The 24,971-nt window shown below is 37.7% G+C and overlaps 1 protein-coding gene across 1 annotated transcript in view; it reads left to right on the top strand.

The window, feature by feature from the left end:
- LIPC (lipase C, hepatic type) overlaps positions 1-24,971 on the top strand; it is an 84,158-nt gene that overhangs the window by 54,633 nt on the left and 4,554 nt on the right. Inside the window, exons 3-7 of the mRNA XM_068410746.1 lie at positions 13,819-14,006; positions 15,624-15,803; positions 18,243-18,360; positions 19,781-20,014; positions 21,435-21,677. Coding sequence (XP_068266847.1) covers positions 13,819-14,006; positions 15,624-15,803; positions 18,243-18,360; positions 19,781-20,014; positions 21,435-21,677 — 963 coding nt within the window. The remainder of the gene's footprint in view (positions 1-13,818; positions 14,007-15,623; positions 15,804-18,242; positions 18,361-19,780; positions 20,015-21,434; positions 21,678-24,971) is intronic.

Genomic DNA, 24,971 nt, shown 5'->3' with positions numbered 1-24,971 from the left:
TTTTCAGATGACCTGTAAAACTGGGCAAAAAAATAGACACAGCATAAAGTCTGATCACAGAATTTTCAGGAAGAGTCATCTTACCAATTCTTGCTTTATCTTAACCAAGGTTTCAAGTGAGCAGACAACACTTTAAATCTTCTGGCTCAGAATGAGGAGGAAAAGAGGAGAACAGATTTCAGAAGAGCTAGATGAAAGGGTTAAAGAATAGGCTAGCAATAAACACAGAAATCGAAAGAAAACAAATAGCCCAGTCCTATAAGGTGCTGAGTACTTGCAAGACCCATTAAAGTGAAAGGTAGTTGACAAATGTAAATGATTTCCTGAAATCAGGTCCAAAGGAACAGTCTCTGCCTTTCTATGATGGATACACACGGGAAAGGGTCCATCATTTTAGTCACCGCTTGGTCAACAAACTTTTTATCTGTCTAGACACCCTTTTTTTTTTAAAAAAAAACAAAACAAAACACAAAACCAAAAAAACAAACCCAAACCAAACAACAAAAAGCCTACATGTTTCTCTCTTGCTTTTTGTGCTTGCCCTTCTATGGGCATCTGAATTTTTATATTTGTCTTTCCATATACTAATGCATTCAAAATAACTAAAGAAAGATGATCAACAAATTATGTCTATGGACCAATCACATCCTCCAGCTTTATTCAGATTAGCCTTACTGAGATGAGCTGGGGAAGATTCCAGAAGACCCAGAGGATTCTTCCAGTCCTAGCATCTCCTATGCCTTCCTCCTCCTCTGCCCCTGTGAAGCCAGCATGTCCCTTTCCTCCAGAGATCCAAACCATTATGGTGCTAAGAGGCAGAAGCTAGCAAGGGCTATTCAAAGCACAGCTCTCACCACTCTTTTTTTACTGGATGCTCAAGATACCACAGTGCTAAAAGACACCTTTTTTCCTCCCTATGTTTCAGCACTGGGTTAAAGGGTGTCAATTAAGCGGGGCATGCATTCACTTGTGTCTCCAGAACAATGTCTACATTAACAAAACACACTTTTTAAGTAGGCGATGTCTCTTAAACAGTAAAATGCTTTATACAGATACAGATATTAGGTCATAACAAAAAGCAAGCTACAGATACTCAGGAAAGAGCAAGAGGGAGATTCTTAAATGGTAGATCCTGACTCATGGGCAGATTACATTACTCCAAATAATTAAAGATTCTTTTGCTGCATATGCTGAATAGACACTTTTGCAGCTCAAATCAGCAGTCATCACTGCTTATACTGTGAGAAAGATTCAGAAAGAAACTAGCTTAATCACCCTGTAGGTACAAGCATTTTCAAGGTTATCCAAACTACTGCAGCTGTTCTGTTACCATGTCCTTCACCTGCACTAAGAACCATGCTCTGGGCCTGTAAAAAGTGTTCAGCAATGCATGGATGCACAATGAAGATTTAGAAACATTCATGGACTTTTTATGTATATGGTCTCTGAATATCAAACACTTGAACCTTCTAATACAAATGTATAAAGTAATATTATTAATATAATGAGGGGAATGTCATATACTTTATCAAGTACATATAAGCATTGTAGTATTTATACATAGCATTTAACAACTGTGTATAGATTTTTATGAATATATATAGGTATGTTTCTGTAGGTGTATGCGCTTTACACAACACTACATAAGATAATTATACAAATTACATAGCTATAATGGATAATTATGAACCAAATTATACTCTGACATATCATTAGGTACTACTTTACACTCCTCTAACACATATTTACTGCTACTGGTTTCCTTTGGACTTGGAACAACTTCAAAACCTACAACTTTTTTAAGTCACCAGGAAACAAACCAAGTCTTTCTTTCTCTCCCCATCCCAAATTTGGAATTTTACACCCAAAACCCAAATACTGCCAGAGGCCCAGAAACAGAATTCTCATTGTCATTGTAGTAGCAGGTTAAAATTCCAGCACTGCCTGCCCTTGCAGTGCTGCCGAGAGGCAGCTTTATCTTGCTTGAAATTGAGATTTAAGGCTTTGAACGGGACACAAATCAGCTGCCTAGCCGTCTAACTTACTGGACCTTAGCACCATGACTTTTCAAATACATTTCTAGTAATTTTATATATCTTGTCTCTATGATTGGAATCACAGTGTGCAAAGGTGTCTGGCCTTACAGGTAAAAGGAATAAAACTCCTAATAAAAGTTTTATATGCTGTTAATCTTTTTAATGACTTTTTGCATTGTATGATGCATATAGTATTAAGTATTCCACAAAATAATATCTTGCATAATAGTTTTCACAGGACTCCTGGAAAGGCCTGCAGAGCTCAGCAACAGCTTTGCCAACTTTGATAATGGCTCACGCCAGACTCATGCTAACAAATCGTTGTAGGACACCATTGTGTGACCACTTTTACTACAAGAGAGAGTTGTACCAGAGTACTAGACAAAAGTACGTGAGAAATTTATGTGAACTATGGCCCAAGCAATAGCAATTGTTATAATCTGGACTCAGTTCAAGGAAAATCGTAACAAAAATTGTATGACAGCAACAATAAAAACTATTAACACTGTTTCAGTATGCAGAATCTACTTTAAAATATGTCCACAGTAAATTTTGCTTCCTCTTAAGGAGTCTAATTTTAAAAAAAATTCAATTCAGTGTTTCATAAGAAGTCTCATTTCTAGACATAATTGCAGGGAGATAACTTTTGTAAACAGTGTGCACTGCAGAGATTTTAGAAGAAACAACTACAGGCATCCACTGTAAAAGATGAGTTTGGAGAAAATTCAGGGTGCACTTAAATTGATTGAAGACTTTTGACACCATATCAGTGAAACCATCAAACCCTTGCTTAGATGAACACACCTAGAGATTGTCAAAGCAAACAGTTCCTATGTGCTGCAAAAACAGGATTTCCCCTCAGCTATTTTGGCTTAACTAAGGCTTTCAGACAAAACCAGTAAAAATAAAACAACTCTATTAAAAAAAAATCAAAGGACAGAATGGAAAAAAACAGGACCATATTTTTTTTTTCTCCTTTCCACTGCAACACTCAGTCATCTTCCATGCACCACTGACCTCTTCATTTCCCACTGCCTTTCTGCAAACTCTGAGACAGACATTTGTTTTCCAAGCATCAGAATGGTGCCAAGCATAAATATTCACAAGGGGAGTCTGTGAGAATAGCTAATACCAAAAATTCATAAGTAAACCTACAATTCACTAACTTCCCTGTGCAGACAAGGCTGGCTGTGCATACGAATACTGTGCCTGTGCCTACACCCACCACCTACCAGATCGGCTCTGCCTTCCAGGGAATATAGCTATTATGCAGCAGTCTGGCCTGGAGGGTTGTCCCATGGCCCAGCGAGTGAGTTTCACTCAGTAATGCCTTCCTGTGCTAATATTCTAAAGATTCTAATGTTTCTATCTTCTCATTCTTGTAAGTTCCCTGTTATTTTTTTTCTGACCCTCAAACACACGTTCTTGCTGCATATATTTCATTTCTCCTCGTCGTACAGAATGCTGTGATCCAGAAGTTATGCTCAATTTCTGACATAGCAGGTTGGCACCAGACAAGTGATTTCACTGCAGGATCACAGAGCAAAAAAAAAGTAAGGCCATAGGAAGAAAATGAACTCCCACTTCCAGCATAGCTATCCTAAAATACAACTCCAAAAATGTCTTACCTTTTGCAAGACTGTCTTTTTTTTTTTTAATCAAAATTTACACTTGTCACAATAGTGTCAGCATATGTGAAATGGTTCCAAGGGATATGCACATAGGTAATAGAGGTTTTCTCCTGGTCCCTTAGAAATAAAATTGAAGAAAACAATGCTCTGAATCATGATGTTATAAGCAAGTACATGTACAGTTTTGAATCCTTTGATCTGTATTTCCTGTTCAGCTCTCCTTCATTTCTTCCAGGGTAAGAGCTGACTTGACTTTTTACTAGAGCTGAACAAGAAAATATTTTCATATACCAAGAACATTTTCCAGCCCAAACTAGATAAAAAGCCAAAATCTCAACAGCAACAAAATTACAAATCAAATGTCCAAACGTTTCAACATAAATTATCCTACATATGCTGTTGATCAATTCTGATTTCAAAATTTTTTTTTAATTACTAAAAATTAACAAAAATTTCCAGACAATAAATAATTTTGAACAACAGCAAATATTAACACTGATAACTTGAATGTAAAGAGGGAATGAAAATAGTTTTCAACTGAAATATTTTCCAAAACCTGTTATTTTTCACAGGTTGTCTGTGTTTCAAAAAACAGCCAAAATCTCAGTCAAAAGTAATGCCGGTTAGCTCTACATCAAACGTAACAGTGCCTGTAGTGGATGAAACCCAAGGTCCATCTAGTTCAGCCACCTGCAGTAGTGGCCAAAAGCAGATGCATACTCTGCAGGGGAAGTTTACATATACATATAGCACTTTCCCCATGCACTCTCCCACAGTCATCAACCATTTTCAGTTCACGGATCTCCTGAGTAAGTGGCGGTGTCTATGTGTTTAGTAATCCTCACTGGATTTCTCTTAGACAATTCCAGTTTCTAACTAACCTTACACAAATGCTTAATACCCACATCACGCCCAGCAAGGGATTCCATAGGTTAACTACATGTCTCCAGGAGAACCGTTACCTCATCTTTTGCTATCAAAATATTTTGTTATCAAAATAATCCTTACATTTTGTACTGGAGAAGTGATCCTCCCTCTATTTTCTCCATGCCATTAATGATTTTATAGATCTCTATACCGTATCACTCTTAGATGTCCTGTCTCCCAGATGAAGAGTCCTAATCTACTTAGCTCACGTTTGTCATTATTCATTGCCCCTTCCTCTATCTGATAACATCATACAAACAAATACACTTCATCCAGGCAGTTTGTGACTATTTCTTCTTTTTGCTTTTAATATCAAGAAAAAGGAAATTTAAGCTCAAAATCAGGCATCTGAATACTGTGGCAGAAACCCTGGCCAAAAAAATTTAGCCATGCATATATTTGAAAGTAAGCATTTTCATTAATGGTGAAAATATATTTTCCAACATTTACCTGCTTTTAAATCTTACTTGAAACTATGAAAGTTTTGGTTAGGTAACAGATGGAGGAGAGACAATTATTTGTTAACATTAATTTACAGTAACAATTTCAGATCTATATTATTTGCTAGTTGAAAGCATCACTGGAAAGACATACTGTAATGGCTTTCCAGTATTTTTGTTCATAAAATTCAGATTAGGCTAGATTAAACCACTGAGGTACTAAATTCAATTTAGCAATTATGCATTGCACAAGTAACACTTAAATGTTCATATTTAGAAGTATTTTACTTTAGATGAGGGAACAAGGAGGATAGCATATTTGCTACCCCATAAATAATGCAAGCTGTTCAACAGTTGTGTGGTTGGTGCCTCCTTCTGCACCTTTTTCAAGACGGGAGAGAGGAGATTTGGATGTATTGTTCTGCCTGGGGCATCAGCTGAGAACCCAGCAGCTGAGCTCTAAACAAAGAGGTAGTGCTGGTTTCTTTGTGCACTGGTTTCCCTGTTCTTTGCAACAACGGTCTCACAAGGTTATTGATTATCGTACTTAAACTCACATTTTAAATGGAAAACTAACTAATATTTTAAAATTATGTCACAATGAAGGATAGAAAAGAGGAAAAAGTTATTTACCCAACTTAATCAGACAATAAAAGAGCTATCAAGCTTTTGAGAATCAGCATTCTTCCATGAAGTTTTTACCTGATATAAAAAGACAAAAGAAAGTTAACAGTTTGGAGGGTGGGTGTTATTTCTTTGCCTTCTGTTCTAACCATCACTTCAATATTTGATTCTAAATAAAGGAGATGTGAAAAATAAGTTTTGAAGTTTCACATAGAAAAGAAGTGTTTTACAGGGAAGAGAAAGAGGAAGGCACAAGAATGAAAAAGAGGTGATCCTTTGGAGAATTTTGAGGCAACCCAGTGTTCAAAACCAATGACAGAAACACAAATTTAGCAAGAGGAGGAATAAAAATACATACTCTAATACATGTAAATAATAAACAGATAATTTAGAGGAAAGAAAAAGGATAACCTACTAATTTTTGTCTCTTAAAGGACAGGTTACTCTGCATTTATTTTTCTCTCTTTTGAAACTATTAAATATAAATTCATTATTTGATTCACAAGTGACTTAGGACATGTGTCTCTGAACAGCTGAGACATATAACAGCAAGAGGAAACTAAAACATGATATTTAACCTGTTTCATCATCTTTTCCAAGGTTTTTTAGCAGGACTACTCCCATTTAAGGCATTCTGAGGAACTGAAACTGTTTATATCTGTCTCTACCACCTGCCCAAATGCTTTCAAGAGAGCCAATTTCAAATAAGCAGCAGCAGGAGATACATAAGTAGAGAATTTAAAATGAACTGACAAGGGTCTTTTATCAATTATTTTAATATAAGCAACTTCTGAGAGTAGGTTGCACTCCTTTATGTCTTAGACCACCAAGCAAACAAATTGTACTAAACAATGATCTGTACTGAATACTCTGAATATATTTTATGGTTCTTCTATATGCCATGAATTCAATGCTGGGTATTTTTTCAAATTACTTTTCCTTTGGAAAGCGTTCTAATCTTAAAAAAGAGGGAGAAATATCATCTAAACTCCTTACTAACATGTTAATAACATTTTAAAAATCGTGATTCTGCTATTACTGAACAAGACATTACATTCTCTGCTTTCTCCAATTCTCTGCACCCAGAAATTAATTCTGAATAGAAGTAACCAGAAAATGATAGGGATATGGATCTCTGCTGACAGTTCTACCATTGTAGTTGCTAATCACATCTGCAAACAAATTTCCAGGTTCCTCACCCCTTCTGCAAATAACCCAGGTAAATAAAGAACACAGACCTAGGAGGTCCAGGGAGAGCGGAACAGAACAACCTTCCCTTTGTTAAACTGTGGGATGAGTTTCTATGGATTATCTCAGACCACTGTGTCTCCCACAGTGCTTCAAAGCATGATAGCAGTGTCTGATAATAATGAGTTCAGGAAAGGTCAGCTGCATTTAGACACCAGAAAAAAAGAGATTTGCCAATGTTAATCATGTTTTAGTAAAGAATAGAAATTTGGCTTTTGGTAGACATTGGATGGGTCTGATTTTCAAAGAAAAAACAATGTATCCTCTGCACTTTAATGGTAAAGAATCACAGACAGAATCATCCCCACTAACTAAGGAGGCAATTTTTGAACAGGCACTCATACACACACCTTCCACTGACAGTATCATTGCCTCACTAATGAAAACAGGGTACCAGCTCCAGTGAATTCTGATATTAGCCTCTTTCTAAACACATCTTTCTTCCAGTTCCAAGAGTCACTAATGCCACCCGCTAGTAGCATTATCTGGATGATCTGAAAGCCGTGAAACACACAGGGAAGACAGTCAGTATGAATGGCATGGTTTTATATGCTCTCATCTTCATGGATTTTTCAACAGAGGGTTAAAAGTACGTTAACAGAGGATTAACAATGGGTAGTTAACAGCCTCTCCTCTCCTTTTAGGGCTGTCTGGGTACAAACTACAGTCATGGTGAGTTTTGTGACTTATCTTTGGCACGTGTGCATGAATGTAAGACAGGAGAAATAAGAAATGACAGCTCAGAAAACTATGATATTTTTCAGACAGAGCATCTGATGCTGAGAAAAATATCACCAACTCTTTCTTCATTTAAAATTGAACAAAAAGGGAAGCTTTTACCAAAAAGTCTTTCTAAACAGACCTCAAAATTTTTAATCCAAACGCTATAGATTTTGCTTGCTTGCTATTTTTTCATTAATTCTTTTGTAAGTGATACCTACTATTCATTTGGCAAGGTGAGCAAGTTAAGGAGAGTGAAAGCACAGAGGAACTGCATGAGGATATAAAAAAATTAAGCACAATGATAATATACCAAGAAATCAACAGACCTGAGTTTTGACCGCCTTATCTTGCCTGGGACTCTTGAGCAACCAGAGACCTAGACTTCCCAAAAAAACACTCCATGTTTTAGAGTTCTCACCTAGGAACTACATGAGATGGAACTTTCAACGGTTAGTCAAAGGCATCCAAAAGCCTTGAACTGACAGAAAAAATAAAAATAAGCTTATATGAAACTACCTTGACCACTAATCTCAACAAAATAGAGAATGGACTACACCCTGCTTCAAGATACTGCTGTAAATCAGTGATATAAAAGCAAACAAATGCTAGCCTAATATTTCCAATCTATTCCCATCATCTTTTTGATTGGATACATTTTTAAATAGCAGAAGTCTAGTCCTGATTTTGTGTCAGCTATTGTACAAGAAAATTTGCCCCAAAAGATATAAAATGCTTACATAAGCATAGAGCAACTGAAACATACCATTTGTTTACATTTTACACATTATTGCTTACATTTTGCAGGATTTTCAGATTTAGGAGTCCTTTACCATGCATGTCCACTATTTCTTTGTGTCATTTTGTGTCAGTCGCAGCAAATGGCTTTCCCTAGAAAGCATGCAGTCTGGAGGTTATGACAGGCACTGCTAAACAAAGTAAAAGGGGTTAGTGAAGAGGATTTTCTGTATCCAACAGGACCACTGACAACTACGCTTCTAGCGAGAATAGCTCTAAGGGAAGAATTTGTCAAATTGACAGACCAGAACGCTTCCATGTCATTAGCTCTTAAGTGATAAAAAAAATCTAGGTATTGGACATGAGGGGATCTGTGATATATTCCACTTCCCAGGGCCCAAACAAAAATCATTACCTTGTCACTGCCTTTGCTCAATTTCACAACAGAATTCTCTAATTCTAAGGACCACAATAGCTGTATCACTTGTTTCTTAAATGTCTTGGATACTGGTCACACTAAAATAACATCACAATACATAAGCATTCTTTTGGAAACATTTCCATGTATGAAAAGCAGCCAAAGCCATCCAAAAGACACAGAAGATTTAGCGAGGCTCAGAAAAATCCACTTATGAACATGAAGGGAGGCTGCAGTAAGGGCCAGAAGGCAATCAGAAAAAATACGTTGTGTCTAGGCAGTGGGGTGTGTATGCATGCTTACATGTATGATTTTTAAGTATCCTTAACATACCAGCAGCCCAAATCCAGCTTCCGTTCAGGTTTACTTAATTATTTTTTCAATTGCCTATGGATTAGTTGAGTACCATTGAAACATTCATTGAAATGTTCAACCCTCTTCAGTGAGACCTTATTGAGAAGCTCTTCTTGTAGGGTTCCATGACAGGAAGAAGGATGTTGAACATTATTTTTCTTAGCCAGAAAAGCTACTTTCCTTAATTGGGAATGCCAATTTTAATCAAAGTTTTTTATGCTGTACTGTAAGATGAATTTAAAATGTATGACTTGGCAAATATTAAAATTTTGCTCTTAACATTACATAGTCCTACCATACTTTCTCCTCACTCCTGACACATCTTTAGGCAAATTTTGTGGTGTGAAGCAGATATTTGGTAGTTGTATTTTTATGCCCAATCAGACATGATACAGAAAGAAATATATTTAGATTCTGGATCTCTCCCAGAAAAAAATCATATGATATTTCATGGTTTCAAACCCTGGCCAGTATCCAGACCTTTGTCTAGTTTCCAGTGAAGTTTTCATTTACAAGTCTTAACGCATTACTATCACATCTGTAAATTTCAGAAGAGACTCCAAAAATTCCATAGTTAAGAAAACCATATGCCTTCTCATCTTTTGGGGTGATTCAACCCAAGTCAGTCTCCTGGATTAACCTGATTCTACAAGTAAAGAGAAGATTTAGTTCAAATAATCTAAGTTGGGTCCATATGGAATTATCATTATTATTACTATTTGCAAGACCTCTTTTTACAGTAAAAAATATTTCTTCATATTTACTAGCTTTCTCATTATTCTTCATAAGCTCCTTTCACCTTAGTTTGCAGCTCGCATTATTAGAAGCAGGACGGGCATCACCTAAAGCAATAAACACTAATAATGTGAATAATAATTAAATGCTAATAGTGAGAAACAATAACTGAACTCTTATCTTGCACATCCCACTGTGCATTGCATTCAGATGGTTACTAGACCTACTACCAGGTATGTAGGTGTCTCTTTTTTTTTTTTCTAAAAAATACCAATTTTAAAAAAGTTTCATTTTGTTCAACTGGGAAACACTCTTCTGATTTTACTTTTCAGTAAGAAAACATGATTATCTCAGGTCAAATCTAAAAATGTTCTGGTTTGTCTGCCAAAACTAACCTCAAAACATTTTACAAGAAACTTTGCTATATTCCAGTTAAGCGGTATTTACAAACCCAGCCTTCAAGTTAGTCTTTACTGCGCCTCATAGAAACATCATTAACACAAAAGTAAGGAAAGGTAAAGGACTGAATCTCCTCCAGGGTATCAAGAAGTCACAACAACATTTCTTGCTCATGATTACCATGCTGCTCTGCGTGAAGGTAATTTATGATAGCACATGGATCAGTGTGGCCATGTTGCATTGCCTTTCCTGAAAGAATTCATTTAGAGTAGGATCTTCAGAGAAAAAGAAAATTAATTCAGCAACTCACTCTCCTAGGTAAGGGCTAATTTTCCAAAGAGAAACTCTTTTGGAGTTTCAGAAAGATCTTGGCACTCTTAGCTGCAACTAGCACAGGAAAAATTTTAGCAGTTTTATTTTGTTGTTTTTGTGAACTGACCTATGAAACTTTGCAGCTCCCTTAGATTCTGTCACCGGTACGACATTTTTAGCAAGAGCCTGTTGTAGAAGCCAAGCTCTTCAGACTCTTAGTTCCTTCTCCGAGTCATTACGTGGATTAATGGATTGAAGCAGTTCTTTGTCTAATAACACAGCTTCTACTGGAACTTTTAACTTTTGACAGCCATGAAGAAGTTCAAACTGTATTTTTAATTCCCCCTCTCAGACTTACTGGCAAGCCAAAAGCTCACCCATTAAAGCACCACAAGCACTTTCACGGTCAATGTATAAAGAAAGCAGCTATTTATTAGTCTTGTTTTCTGTAGTATGTACAAACAACATGGAGAGTGACAAAGTGCCTTTGCACTGCACAAACACTGAGAGAGCAAAAAGAAAATGAAAATAAGGCATAAAACAAAGAAAGGATGTGTACAATGGAACAGGCACAAGTTACTTTTTTTGTTTGTCTTTTTTTGCTAAAAATAGAACACAATGCTTATCTTTGTGTAGAGACTACTCACCAAAGACTGAATAAACCGGAGGTTAAGAATATCGACATGATTAAAACTCTTTCCAATTTTCAGTTCTTTATCTAGATTCACTTTCTCCTAATATTACTTTCTTCAGAAACTGAGTCCTCTCCCAGCAAAAAAATCCAACAGAAATGCTCTGAAGTAGACATTATAACAGAGAAATGATCAGATGTAGTCCTAGCTAGCTACCACAGTTAAAAGTGCCATTAATGAAAAATGTGAGACACTGAAGCTAGGAATTTTGACAATGAAACCTTCACTAACTTTGAAGCTTTTTAAATTCCAGTTCTTGTAAAAGGCTGAACAACTTTCTACAATAATGTTTCCTAGCTATGAAACATAACATTGCCTGGAGTTACTTGGAATGTACAATAATTAGCAACAAATAGAAAACAGTGCACATCCAGTGCAGTTCAGTTTGGGAGTTTTCTTGCCAGAATTGCTATTCACTTAACCAAACTAAATATGATCATGTATCATATGTCTTATCATTATACTAAAATAAACCCTGAATAAAGTTTGTAATGTGACTGACATGTGGCAAAAACAGTCTGATCTAAAACCAGCATGCTTTCACATTAGAGTTCTTTGTACTGCCCATTATAAGATGCTGCTACTGCAAATAAATAAATATGGGAGTTTCCCATCACTAAATACGCTTGCAGGATAAAAGCTCACCTGTAAATGTATCAAAAGTACCTTATAAATTATCAAAATCTTATCACGACAACAACGTCATAGAACCTCAGGATACATTTGCAGATACAATACAGAAATGAATATGCTATGATTTTAGATGTTTTCTGAAAACATCTACAGACATAAGAGTTATAAGGTACAAAAAAAAAAATTAAAGGAACTTAGAAGATAAAATACAGTACAATATTTCTAATATTAATGTTATATTAAGCAACTTTTATGCAAGAAAAATATAAAGAACTAAAATTTAACTAATGTGAGTTCTATTCCAACACAGATAATTTTAACTTCTCAGTGAATAAAATACTTCATTTTCACCTCTGAGACTATTTCACGATTTGTTAGGTCTAATTAAAACAAAAGCCTCCTCCCTGACCATTTTAGTGGTGCTGCTGAGCAGCTGTTGCAGCTTGAATTGGTATTACCTGAACTTGGTAATGACAGCTACGTACAGTTCCGTATGTGGTTAATAAGTCCCTTAACTTACTGGCACTAACATTCTCTCTTCCTACCAAAAACATCTTCTTTGATGCATCTTGGAATTATATTTTCCTTTCTCACAGCCAAATCACAGTGGTGACTTATAGTCCGTTTTCTTATTGATTACTACAGCCAAGTCTTTTTACCCTTGTGTCACTTCCAATTTATGAGCTCCATTTATAGAGAAATTCCTGTATGACCTTGCACTTCATAGTATGAGATTTCTACCTGTTTCTGTTGCTGTATTTTCAAGGTCATCTAGCTCTTCGTGTTTAATGTTTTGGTCTCCTCAGTATTAGCAAATGCCTTCTAAATTTTTTCAGTCTTGTACCTTTCCTGCCTGCTTCTTTAATTAAAATATTAAAACAAGATTAGCCGAAAAACAGTCCCCAAGGAACTCCATTAGGAAACTCTCTCCGCTCTAGAAGTTTCCTTTCCAACACAAAGAACTGTAACCTCTTATTTGGCTAGGTTCATCACACCCTAATTTATTTTCTACTAATCCCCATTTTTTCTAGTTTAAATAATAATTTATTATATGGATTATTTTCAGATAAATAAAATAAACAATCTGAAGTCTTATTAGAAGGAAACACCAGGCTTGCATCTCACAATGTGCTCTTTGTAAGCTTCTGCTTTATTTTACTCTATTTTTCAGCAGTTTCTCTATATTCATGTTTTTCCTTCTAAGCTCACAATGTTGATAAGACCAGAGGTCACCTTGCCCTCACTTTCTTCAATACAGACACCATCCCAGGTACTTAATAGACATTTCTGAAAATGCTGTCCTATCTGTACTAAGCTATTTTATCTAAAAACAAAACCACCAAAATTATTATAACTAGAACAAGAACACTTCATCTTGCCTTTTTAGAGAAAAAGAATAATTTAAAATGCGGTCTAATAGTTTTAAGCAGTCACCTAAGTCTCTAAGCAGAGTTACAAGTCCAAACGAAATGGTTATTTTAGTGTAATGATGGCTGCTCAGCAATTACTAGCAAATGTACATTAGTAAAATATGCCCTGCAGAGTTAATAGCCCATGAATGTGCTTGCCTGTGCACGCACTAACACTGTAGAGTCACAACACTGGTACTGCGTCTTTAAAATACTTATGCATTCTATAAGGGCCCGTAGCAAGAAGATCAGTATTTCCTGTGTAATCGTTACTGTTCAAATAGGTGGATTCAGAGGCACATCTAGACCATCTCAAACTTTGAAAGAGATCACTTTTTTGACCCCAAATGTATAGCTTAGGCCCACCTGTAGTAGGCAGCAATTATACATAGCTAGAGTTTCAACCTTACTAGTTAACTTTGTCTTACAAACTGTGTTTCACTAGTAACTTCTTCAGGTTTTAGGTTCCATCCTATTATGACTGTTACGAATTTCATTTCAGAGGCACTGGGATCACAGAGTCAGCACATTAGGACAAAGAAAGATCAGCAAAACTTAGAAACCAAATTTCGACTCTATACAGATACAACTGAAGACGACTGTCAGATTTTTTTAAATCAGTTGGAGACTCTTGACAAATGCAGTTTCAATGCCTCTCTTCCTCTGGTGATGATAGTCCATGGCTGGTCGGTATGAACTCACATTTTATTTGTAATTCAAACTACATCTGATTTGATATACTTTCCTTCTCATTATACTAGTGCCAAAAGTAACTACAGAAGAAAGGTTGTGATTAGAAAGACGGTGGATTTCCCTGGTAGCAATCATGGCTAGAAATAATACATTCTCCACTGAGATACTGAAGGAACAGTGTACAAGCAATTTTTCATATGGGAGTTCCATGCCAAGGATTAGCTTCAGCCTTGGTTTAAACCCAGCAGAGTTCAAACAACTAGCTGAATTAATGTGCTATGCCTCTGGAGGACTGAATACAAGTTTCATTTCTCTGATATGTTCACTGCCAGATATTTACAGACTTACTGAAAGGAAGTGCACACAATCTCCACACATCTTTCTCACAGATACACCTTTAAAGAGAACTTCTCTATAAGCCCCTTCACCTGAAAATGAAGCCTTCAACATCAATGAATTATCACTGAACTGCTTCCAGTTAAACTGTGTAAAAAAAAATTCCACCATGAAAACCTTTCTCAAAAGCACGGCAGTACTAAGAGTGACTTTTGGTCAGCTTCTCTGTTGAAAAAGAAACAAAAGGCAGGATAAGAAATAATGTCATTTTAACAGATCCTTGATTCTCATAGAACCAATGTCATCACATAATGTGGCAAAACAGATCTTTCTTGCATATCTGCAAATATGCAGAGAGACTTTGAACAACACCCTTGATGCATATAACTCTCTTAACAAATAACAGCAGAGCTGACTTTGGATGAAATATTGCCCCAGATTACTTTAGCCAAGCCTTCCAAATAAGAATTTGTTCAAAAAATATACCCTCCTCAAAGACAAATCATGGACCTGAAGCTGCTGCCATCAAAATTCATCATTCATATTAACGTAATTTGCAGAGGTGTTGGGCTCTTAGAGAAATATGTATGGAAACCCAGAACTGAGCCTCCCAAATTCTGTTAAAACACCAGAACAGATAAGGATGTTCTATCAATTGAGAAAATACGTGCAACTAGAGCAACAATTAAATCTGATAGATTAAATAATACTTCTGGTCCATCAAATCAGAAGTAGTCTTTTATGCTAGCAAGGCAATTGTGATCAGGTCCTTAAAAAAAGAATGACTCAAAAAAAAAAAAAGGTGGATCTCAAAATGGAAGGGCTGTAGAAGGTAAATGCTCTATGGTCTGCAATCCTCCAGCTTCCCTCCCTCTCCAATCCTTTTAGCTTAAATTTACAGGGACAGCTGCTCTTGAATGAAATCAGAAATTTTCTGAGCATTTCTGTCTTTCTTTTTAATCGGTAATACCAATTATCTCAGAATGAGTGAAAATATTTAGGGACATCATTTCACCTATAAGAGTTCATATTACAAGACATAAATTATTATACAGCTCTTATATTGATTTTTCATTTTTTTGTCCACCAAAATCCAAAGATTCTCAGCACTGAAGCATGCTGAAGCCCCTAAAATCTAGTCATCAGCATTAAGCCCTCCTTGTTTATATTATGTTTTTTGTTTCCTTAAGCTTTTCACAAGAAATATTTGGCGGAGACTGCTTTCCCTTAAGACTGTCTTTTTCTTTTTTTTTTTTTTTTTTTTTTTTAATAAAACAGGTGGATGGGATTTTAGAAGGTTGGATTTGGAAAATGGCAGCAGCTCTGAAGTCTCAGCATAAACAAATTAATGTGATCATTGCAGACTGGCTTACATTTGCTCACCAGCACTATCCCATTGCTGTACAGAATACACGTTACATAGGACAGGAGATAGCAGACTTCCTGGAATGGCTGGAGGTAAGAGCCCCTGGATCAACACATGTTTCTCTGGAATAGACCTATTTACCTATTCTTACGCTTCTACCACCTTTCTGAAATACTGTGCTGGTTAATGCTGTTCATTTCAATCACACTTCTTTAACACATTGCAAATTTTTCTTCCATAAACTTTCATATGATTTCATAAAACTTTCATCATGCAAGAGAAAAAAGCAAGTGGTCCTGTTTATTAAAACATTTTGATATATCTTTAGAGGTGAGATAATTTCATGCTACTTTAGCTTTTCAATTAGCATGTGTGCAGACAGCTGACGGAGTCCCACACTTTGAAAGCAGGCACACATTATCATTTACAAGTGGTTTGTTCAGTAAAATGGGTTTATGTTATCTGTGCTTAATTTCTGCTTTTAATGCAGAATTCAAGCATGACATTGTGTCTGATTTTTGCCTCTGTTCCCCAAAGATTATTCTAAAATAATGGCTTAGATATCCAGAATGTAAAGGGAGACCTTTTAAGAGGACAGGCATGCCTCACAAAGCAGATGACACGGAGGCAGTAGTGAGTACAGAGCCATGCTAATGTAGTGACTACTTATCAAAACTCCTGCTACATAGGGACCAGTGGCCATGGCTGGATTGAAAAGGCTGCAGACAAGTCTGCAAGGGATCACTGGTCTCCAGCACTGTTTAAGAAAAGGCAGAAAACAAACACTGGAAGAAGAATCACTCATACAAACCAGGCACCCTAAGCAACTCTTATTTCGTCTCTCTCTAGTACTAATCTAAGCTACCTAATTTGAAATGAAATTATACTTCTGTATCTCACAATGAATTTTTGAATACATTAATTTAAATACAGCAAGGCTTAAGGTGGAAGGGAAATACACTGCAAAACTGAAAGATTTGTAGCAAACACCATTGAAGGGCTAAGCTGCTTTCAACAGGAACAGCAGGACTAGAAGTTGTCAGATACCATGCCCAGTTAGGAACAACAGGCACAAAAGAGAAGGCAGAAGAGACAGAGTCACTATTTTTCATTGTGACATTACAAGAAACCTTAGCTCTTGATTGGTTAAACAAATGCAGTTTAAGTTGCTGGAGCCTGAAGTAATATTTTGAAGCTGTTTAATTATTGAATGAATCAAACAGTGGACTTTGTTCAGTTCCCAGGAGGACACACCACATTGTCAACAATAAAGAGAGTCTGTGATTTCTCCAGTGTCAGCAAACAAATCAAGGATTGAATAAATGACTCCTTGCTCCAGCATTGTAGGTAGCTTTTCTTGTACCATGATATGTTCCAGGATTTAAGTATACCATAAATTTTCACAGCATTCAATTGAGCGTGTTCAAGCAGTAAACCTTCCTTCTGTTGAGAAGCGCCCCTCCTGAGTTTAATAGTTAAAAACCCTTCATTCCAGCTCCCATAACTATCTTTCCACTACACTTCTGTCTGCTTAAAGGCAGGTGAGTATTTCAAATATACTCAATGGCTGTAACAAAAACTGCAGTGCTGTGCAACATTTTAATAAAGAATAAAAATAAAGTAAATCTTAGCGCTCTTAGTCAAGAGTTAATAGGGCATGATCAGTAACAATCTCAATAGCATCCATCTCAAGAACACCTGCCAAGAAAATTGGTCAGATCTTGCGATTTTTAAGAGCTGCCTCTCAAAAGAAGGTTGCCAAGTTTCACCTCATCTTTAAAAGAGAGTGCAAAGCCACTCCACTGTGACAGGCAATATCCACAATGAAATTAAAACAGAGGTTTGCCTTTCCTGCAAGAAAAACATGCTACATTTTTCTTTACAAGTCAGAAAAACTTTGAGCCTCGCGGCTCAGGTGAAATGCTTAAGATCTAGTCAGTATTCATTAGGTAGAAAGAAGGGCCTGATGCCAGTTCTGCTTCAATAGGTTTGTTTCAGATCAGATACCCAGTTTTGTACAAATAAGTCCAAGAAATGTTGTTGCCGTATCACTTAGCATGTCTGATCAATGTTTTGATACTTTGGTTTCTAATTTGTCTTGTGCTAGTATCTCAGGCAAAAAAAACCAAGGCATTTTATAGAAAGGATTGTTTTACACTGAAGTTAAAGGACAGATAGCAATTTTATAGTCATAGGAAAGTCAAATGCTGCAGACAAAAGGCAACGCACATTTGCATCACTTGCAACAAACAGCAACAAAAATCCTACTGTGTCAATGGTTTTACTGAGCATAGCGCATAAGTAGCAGTGCCCAAATGAGTGGCATTTTCCTGCTGTGTGAAAAGGAGGCAAGGGATAACATTCAGCCAGCGAAGAAATTTAGTGCATGATCCATTCACCTCATTTGGCCTCCATAATCAACGTACAAATCTCTTGTGTTGTAATTCATGGCACTCCTAGCTTGTAGTAAGTATTTCACTGTTTACTTTTCACATTTTCTGCATCTAAATCAAGCTGCCACTATCTTCCAGGAATCCATTCAATTTTCCAGAAGCAATGCTCACCTCATTGGGTACAGCCTAGGAGCTCATGTTTCAGGATTTGCTGGAAGTTATATCAGCGGTACAGACAAGATTGGAAGAATTACAGGTAAAAGACTTGTAACTTCAAGAAATGTAACACTCAACTGATTTAAGTTACATAGATATTTGACATATCAATGTCATATCAATATTTAGCTGTTCAATAGCAATACTTGTGATAGCTTAGAAGTTTAATCCCATTGGTTTAGAAATTAGATTTAGAAAAATTAATAAAAACACTTTTCAAAATGAAGCATCAATAGTATTTCTAGCTTTGGTCTTTCCTACCTCAGTCCAAATTATGACATACAGAATATACAGGTGTGGGGACTACAAACCATAAACCAAAGATTCAAGTCGCATGAATTTATCTTTTATCCATTCCCAATAACACCTTAAACTAAATGTTAGCCACTAACCTTGGATCTTTGGTCACTATCTTGACCCAAAGCCATTCAAATACACTGTTCATTTTTAGCAACTCATTTTTAAAAGAAGATTACATTAAGGAAATTGTCTAATTGTGCTTGAGCTTTCAGTTGTGGTACATTGCTCATACAGTGAATTGAAGTGAATGAAGACATTATTTATTGTAACAGCTATATGCATTCTTCAGCAAAAACTATTCAGACTTGTAACAATAAGCTTCAAAAATTCATAGTGATAAAAGCTATTAAAATAAAAGGAAATGTATGCCTTCAGGATGACATCCCTACTTGTAGCCTGTGCTATTAGTCTTGTCCAGTTACATCTATGCAATCTATCTAAGGACTACTCTGCGTTAGTCCTTAGTACCAACTAAAGAATCTCAAATTTAGAAGCTTGTCCTCAAAACTTAAGGCAGCTTTAAACTATGCAGGCAATCCTTTTCCATAAATCAGTTCCCAACTGAAAAGACCAGCATACAAAAATATCTAGCAAACTAAAAATCAGCAAGACTCCCTAAGTGGAATATTATTTTTTCTGAATACTGTAATAATTTGCCTTGAAGACTTTTAAAGTTGAAAAATTATTATAAACAACATCTAGCAGACATACAGCTCTTTTAAGCAAAAAGTGAAACTTTATAAAAAGTTTTAGGTCCCAAATGTAGGCTAGAAGTCAACCTTGTTGTGGGACTGGTGTCTTCAGAAGGGCCTCCGAAATGCATGACCTCTAGAGTATGAAAGAACAAAATTAAGTAAACATCCCTCATGTGACAAAGCAGTAGTGAGCATGGTTTGTCTATAACAAACACATCTATCTCGGGGCCTGTGTCCTTGTGCATGTAGCAGTTACTGTTTATTACAGCGCCTGTGTTTACTTTACCTTTTGGTGTATCCATGTACCCTCTGCAGGACGAGTGTTCCTAGCATTGTTTCTATCAGTGAAAGACCTTGTAAAGTACCAGTGGTGTTTTTAAATATTTATAACAGACTTTTCTCATAACAGTAAAAGAACAGTCCATCTGCACTATATCACAATGGGATTATTTGCATTCATTGCAGGCCTTGACCCTGCCGGTCCCTTGTTTGAAGGAATGTCACCAACAGACCGTTTATCTCCAGATGATGCAAACTTCGTAGACGCAATTCATACATTCACTAAACAGCACATGGGTCTCAGTGTTGGCATCAAGCAGCCTGTGGCTCACTTCGACTTTTATCCCAATGGAGGCACCTTTCAGCCTGGCTGTCACATCATGCATGTATATAACCACATTGCACAATATGGAATCACTGGTAAGAACCAATGGCACAAAACGCAAAGCAGCACTGCAGCTGCATGGACAGTATCTCTGGGAAATTTTATATATCTCTATGGTCTTAAAGAGTATCTAATGGGAGGATTATCTCCCCTTATATGCACGGAAATTTCTTTTCTAGAAACTGGTTATCTGGTTTTTACATGTATTTAGTTCAAGCTGTTCTGACTGACTCCAGTAAGGAATCTGGCTGCCTAGCACTTCTGTAAATGAGGCCATGAGCATCCTGCTGTCAAGCACTTCTGAATAATTTCAAAGGTATTTGTTTTAGCAGTAGAGGAAATGAGAAAACTTATTCTAATTAAGCCAGATTCATCTAGTGTGCAATTAATTATTTCAAATCAAATAAAATACAGAGCTGTACTACTCACCTCCTTAGTTCACCTTTTCCCAACTCCCCATCCTTCAGCTGCGCAGATGATGCTCTCTCCAGGACCTGACTGCCAGTGTTCCCGGCTAGGTTTTATATATAGAAGTTTATTTCCAATGTACCTAAACATAAACATACAGAGAAACTGATGCAACATACTGAAAAAAGATAAGGTACTGATGCACAGTGACAACCAGAACTGCTCACTGAAAACCCCCCAAAAAGTACTGTTCACCCAGCATACTGTACTGCAAAAATATTTATCAATTATCATCACACTATCTAAAAGTAGGCCCTACTTGTTAGCGGATAATTCATGACAAATGTGACACCAAGCATCAGCTAGAAAGCTTATCAGTGAAGACATAAAAACAGTCCATTGTGATATATCCCGATTACACAGAAGAAAACAACTTTCGTAATTTGATGACACTTAAGATACTTAGTTCTGGTAAAAGCAGATCTATGTATTTAATAATTTTTTGATGTATTTAATACATTTTTTGCTCCTTTTTCCCCAGTAGTAGCTGCAAGCAAAATTCAATTCAACATGAGAGTTTGTCACTCTGATAGGGACAAAATAAGACATTACTGCGTAAGCATCCAAAGGACAACAGTGTTCAACCATTCAGAATGAGACTGCTGTCTTTAATGTGGCATGATCTGAAAGACTGCATATAGCCTCATATTGTATTTCATATTGACCAAAACAGCCAGGACAATGAAATCAAGGTTCATATTTACAGTCTTAAAAGTCTAGTCTTTATTAACAGTCAGGCTAGAGAAGCTTAAGCAGGAAATTGTTCAATTTTATTATCATGTGGGTTCAGCCAAACTATTTTTGGATAATCCTAAAAAGTAAAGTTGCTACAACATATGATTTCCGAGGCAAAATCATGATGTTCTAGTAGTAAAAGGGGTGGGGGGAAAAAATGACAGGTTTATAGTTGGTTACTGTACACCTCTGCAGTTGAAGTGGTAAAGAGGAACAAGGGCATGCAAAATTTTGTTGTTTGCATTTTTTCAGGCATCACTCAAACTGTGAAATGTGCCCATGAGAGGTCAGTTCATTTGTTCATCGACTCTCTACTTCACAACGATAAGCAAAGCACAGCATACTGGTGCAACGACATCAACACTTTCAACAAAGGAATGTGCCTCAACTGTAGAAAGAACCGGTGCAACACACTGGGCTACAACATCAGGGAGGAAAGGCTCCCAAAAAGTAGACAACTCTTTTTGAAAACAAGAGCACATATGCCTTTCAAAGGTTTGTGGGAATACTTGTTACAGTCTCCAGATTGAGAGAACAAGCCTAAGCTTTGTGATCCTGTTTACTCATTTATTAAAGCTTATAAAATCTATGGGAATAATCAATTTGCTGAGACAACTGAGAATCCCGGTAGGCCATCTTGACGCCCTTTCATTAAGATCCTGACTCTCAATATTTCTGTTGGAAAAAGCATGCTGCATGCTTGCCACAGGCTAACTGTGGATCTGAGGCCTCAGAGATGCTTTGGGTCCTGATCTACAGGATCTGCCTACCACTGGCCTGTGCGAGTTTGTTATAACATATGCAGGCATACAGCCAAGCCAAAAAAGCAGCATAATTGCTCTGAGAGGCCTGTAACACCTCCTGTTCCAAGTTTGTCCAAATTTTATCTGCAATTAGGCTACAAGATGACATGCAAATTACTACTTTTCAAACAATGGATAGACAACAGAATAGCAAGGACTGTTACAGGGCAGAACTGTAGCACTAAAATAAAGTGACTGGTACTCTAGCTTTATCTCCATTAAATTACTTTATTGAGAGCATAAAGTAACAATTTTCTAAGCTCAGAGAGACAATCAATGTGGTTCCTTGCACGTTTTACCAGACAGAGGGGAAGAAGTCTGACAGGGAAGCGGGGCCTATCTGCCAGCCTCCATTACAAAATGGCCTGGGCCTGGCTGTAGCCTGGTTACGACTCGGCTGCCACAGAGCCCATGAGGCGACTGCTGCTGCTGAGCAGACGTTCACCTGCCAGCGGGAAGGTTTACATACATTTTAAAGCGAGAACAAGCAGGACTACGTGGGATGAGCGGCAGGGACACGCTTCTTCCAGGGGACTTCCAGTGCAGGGACGTTTGGCGTGTGCTGTTCCTCCCCGCTACCTCCTTCCCCGGCTATCGATGAGGTATGTGGTGAGCAACAGCGCAGCGCAGCCCAGGCAGGGCTCCCGCCCGTAGCCGCAGGCCACCACGCACGGAGGAGACCTGCGAGGGGCGCCCAGCTCCCCGCCGAGCAACCCGCGCCCTTCCCGCAGCCCCCTCAGCGCCGCCCCGCCCTTCTCCTCAGCCCTGAGGCGGTGCCAGGGCCCCGCCCGCCGCGGGCTCCCCCAGCACAGCCCCGCGGCCCTGGGGGTCCCTCAGCACGCCACCAGCTGCCGCGGCCGGCCCGCTCGGCCTGGCACAGCCGGAGAGGTGGTGCCTCCCTCCTGCTGGAGGGGTCAGCCCGCTTGTCCCGCGCCCAAGGCTTTGGGGTTGGGGACGCACTGTGAATGTCGACAGCGTGCCCCTAGCATGGGCACTCAAGGACTTTCCAGTCCTGAGGAGAAACGCTTAAAAGTGCTGCTTGCATTACACATCTTGTTTCCCCACAGTGCCTGGTACTCAACAGCAGTATCACAGGCTTTAAAAAAAATACAAAAATTCAGGTACTTTTAAAAGAATTTTGGAAGTCTTCCATTAACACAGCTGTGAAGTACACAGTGATGACTCCAGAGGGGTCTCCTCAGCCCTGACTGGTACTCAGAGTAGCCAAATCTGCTGCATCTCTTCTTAGACTTTTTAAAATGCCTCAGGAAGCGACCTGAAGTAGATGTAAAAATTCCAGAGGCCGTGTCTAGTTCCCGATGTTATTTGGCTGCAGCACAGTCAGGTCACCATCAGAATCAGGAAAGCTAATTGCTCCGAGGACGTGGTGTCCACTACCACCACGCCTGGGCACAGAAACGCGATCCCTGTGCTGCAGTTCTTCTCTGGACACAGAGACAGTTTCAGCTTGTGGTAAAATAACTGTGTCCTGTTGGCTTTGATTTCCATTTTGAACACATTGCATTTTTATGCTTGGAATCGGTTTTGCTTCAAAAAAACATCCTTGGCGCATACGCAGATATCGGTGCCCCAGACAATGGTTTCCTTTCACAAAAGCTCCCAAACAAGGCGGCAGCTGTGGGAGGGTGCATACAAAGTCATCCTTGTAACACTTTTAAAAAAATGTTTGAACATCATGTGAGAAGCCCAAACAGAAGAAATCTGAGAAACTCAGTATTACACTTCACAATCCTCTGCGTCTTCACAAAACCTGACTTTCATTTTTCAGGTTAATGGCATTATATTCTGGACCATAGGTTAATCCAGTTCAAACAAAAAATAGTTGTTACAAAGAAGTTAACACTTATAATCAAGCTGTGATAGGACCTTGAGTCAGAGTTTTTATATGAATATGCTCACCTTTTTCCTTAAACTGAGCATCATGACCATAGCAAAAGCCTAGGCTTTATCAGAACATACACTAGAACAATACATTTTTACCTGGAGAAAAAACTCAGAGCAAGACAAAACACTAATAAAAGTGATCTGTAAACAAGCCTACTTTGTGCTCATCAGGCTTGCAGGAAAGAATCAGCCATTTTGTCTTCTACTGAGTAACACTTTTTCAAAAGAAAATACATTGTTCACTAATATACAATAATTGTGCAACAACAAAAAGATACAGACTTTCTAGCAAATACCTTCCATTGTGAACACAGCTGCACAAAAAAAAAATCTATCTGCATTTATACATAAAAAGGTGACTCCCTTAGCAGGATGGTGGAGCCATTCTCAGATGTAGTGTGCCATAACATTTACCAGAACAGTCTCCCATGTGCAATTTGACCAGATTGCAAGGATAAATACAACACCCCTAATTCTTCCAAATACTCTGTGGTCTTTTTAATAGAAATTACTTCAGGTTTTCTTCCTTAACACCTAAATCTATCAGTTTTGTCAAGAAGGTGGCTGGTAGAATCACCAGACAGAAGAGTTTTGGACATTCAAATCTCTTTGACAATATCTGTGTGCATGTGGCCGCTAACTGTATGTTGGAGGTTTTTTTTCATAATTTACTAAATGTCAGACTGCTTGTAATCAGTACACTGATGATTTCTTAGGCATTCTTCATTCTGACAATATTCAGTTCAAAGACTTTCCTAAACACTGTTCTTCCAGAAACCCACCAAATCTCAAAGTATTAATGAAGTCTTTCTTATAGTAATGTGCTTCAACAAAGCCATATTGTTAACAGATGCACGTTAAGCACAATGTATCATTATGCAGTCAAGGAAAGTTTGTGCGTCATCTGTTTTGCAGGGCAATTTTCTAGCCGATCAGAGAAAAAGCCTGACCAAATTGCATGAGGTCTTCAATCTGTATCATACATCTCTAGCCATGTCCAGTCATAAGGATTTGTCTGCTGATTAAATAGAGGGCTTGCCAGAAATTCTAACAGTTAAACTTCAGAAAAGCTGAAATATTT

This window comes from Nyctibius grandis, chromosome 11 (assembly GCF_013368605.1).
Source record: "Nyctibius grandis isolate bNycGra1 chromosome 11, bNycGra1.pri, whole genome shotgun sequence".
Lineage (NCBI taxonomy): Eukaryota > Metazoa > Chordata > Aves > Nyctibiiformes > Nyctibiidae > Nyctibius > Nyctibius grandis.
The sequence above is the reverse complement of the archived record's forward strand: the minus strand, read 5'-3'. Positions and strand labels throughout refer to the sequence as shown.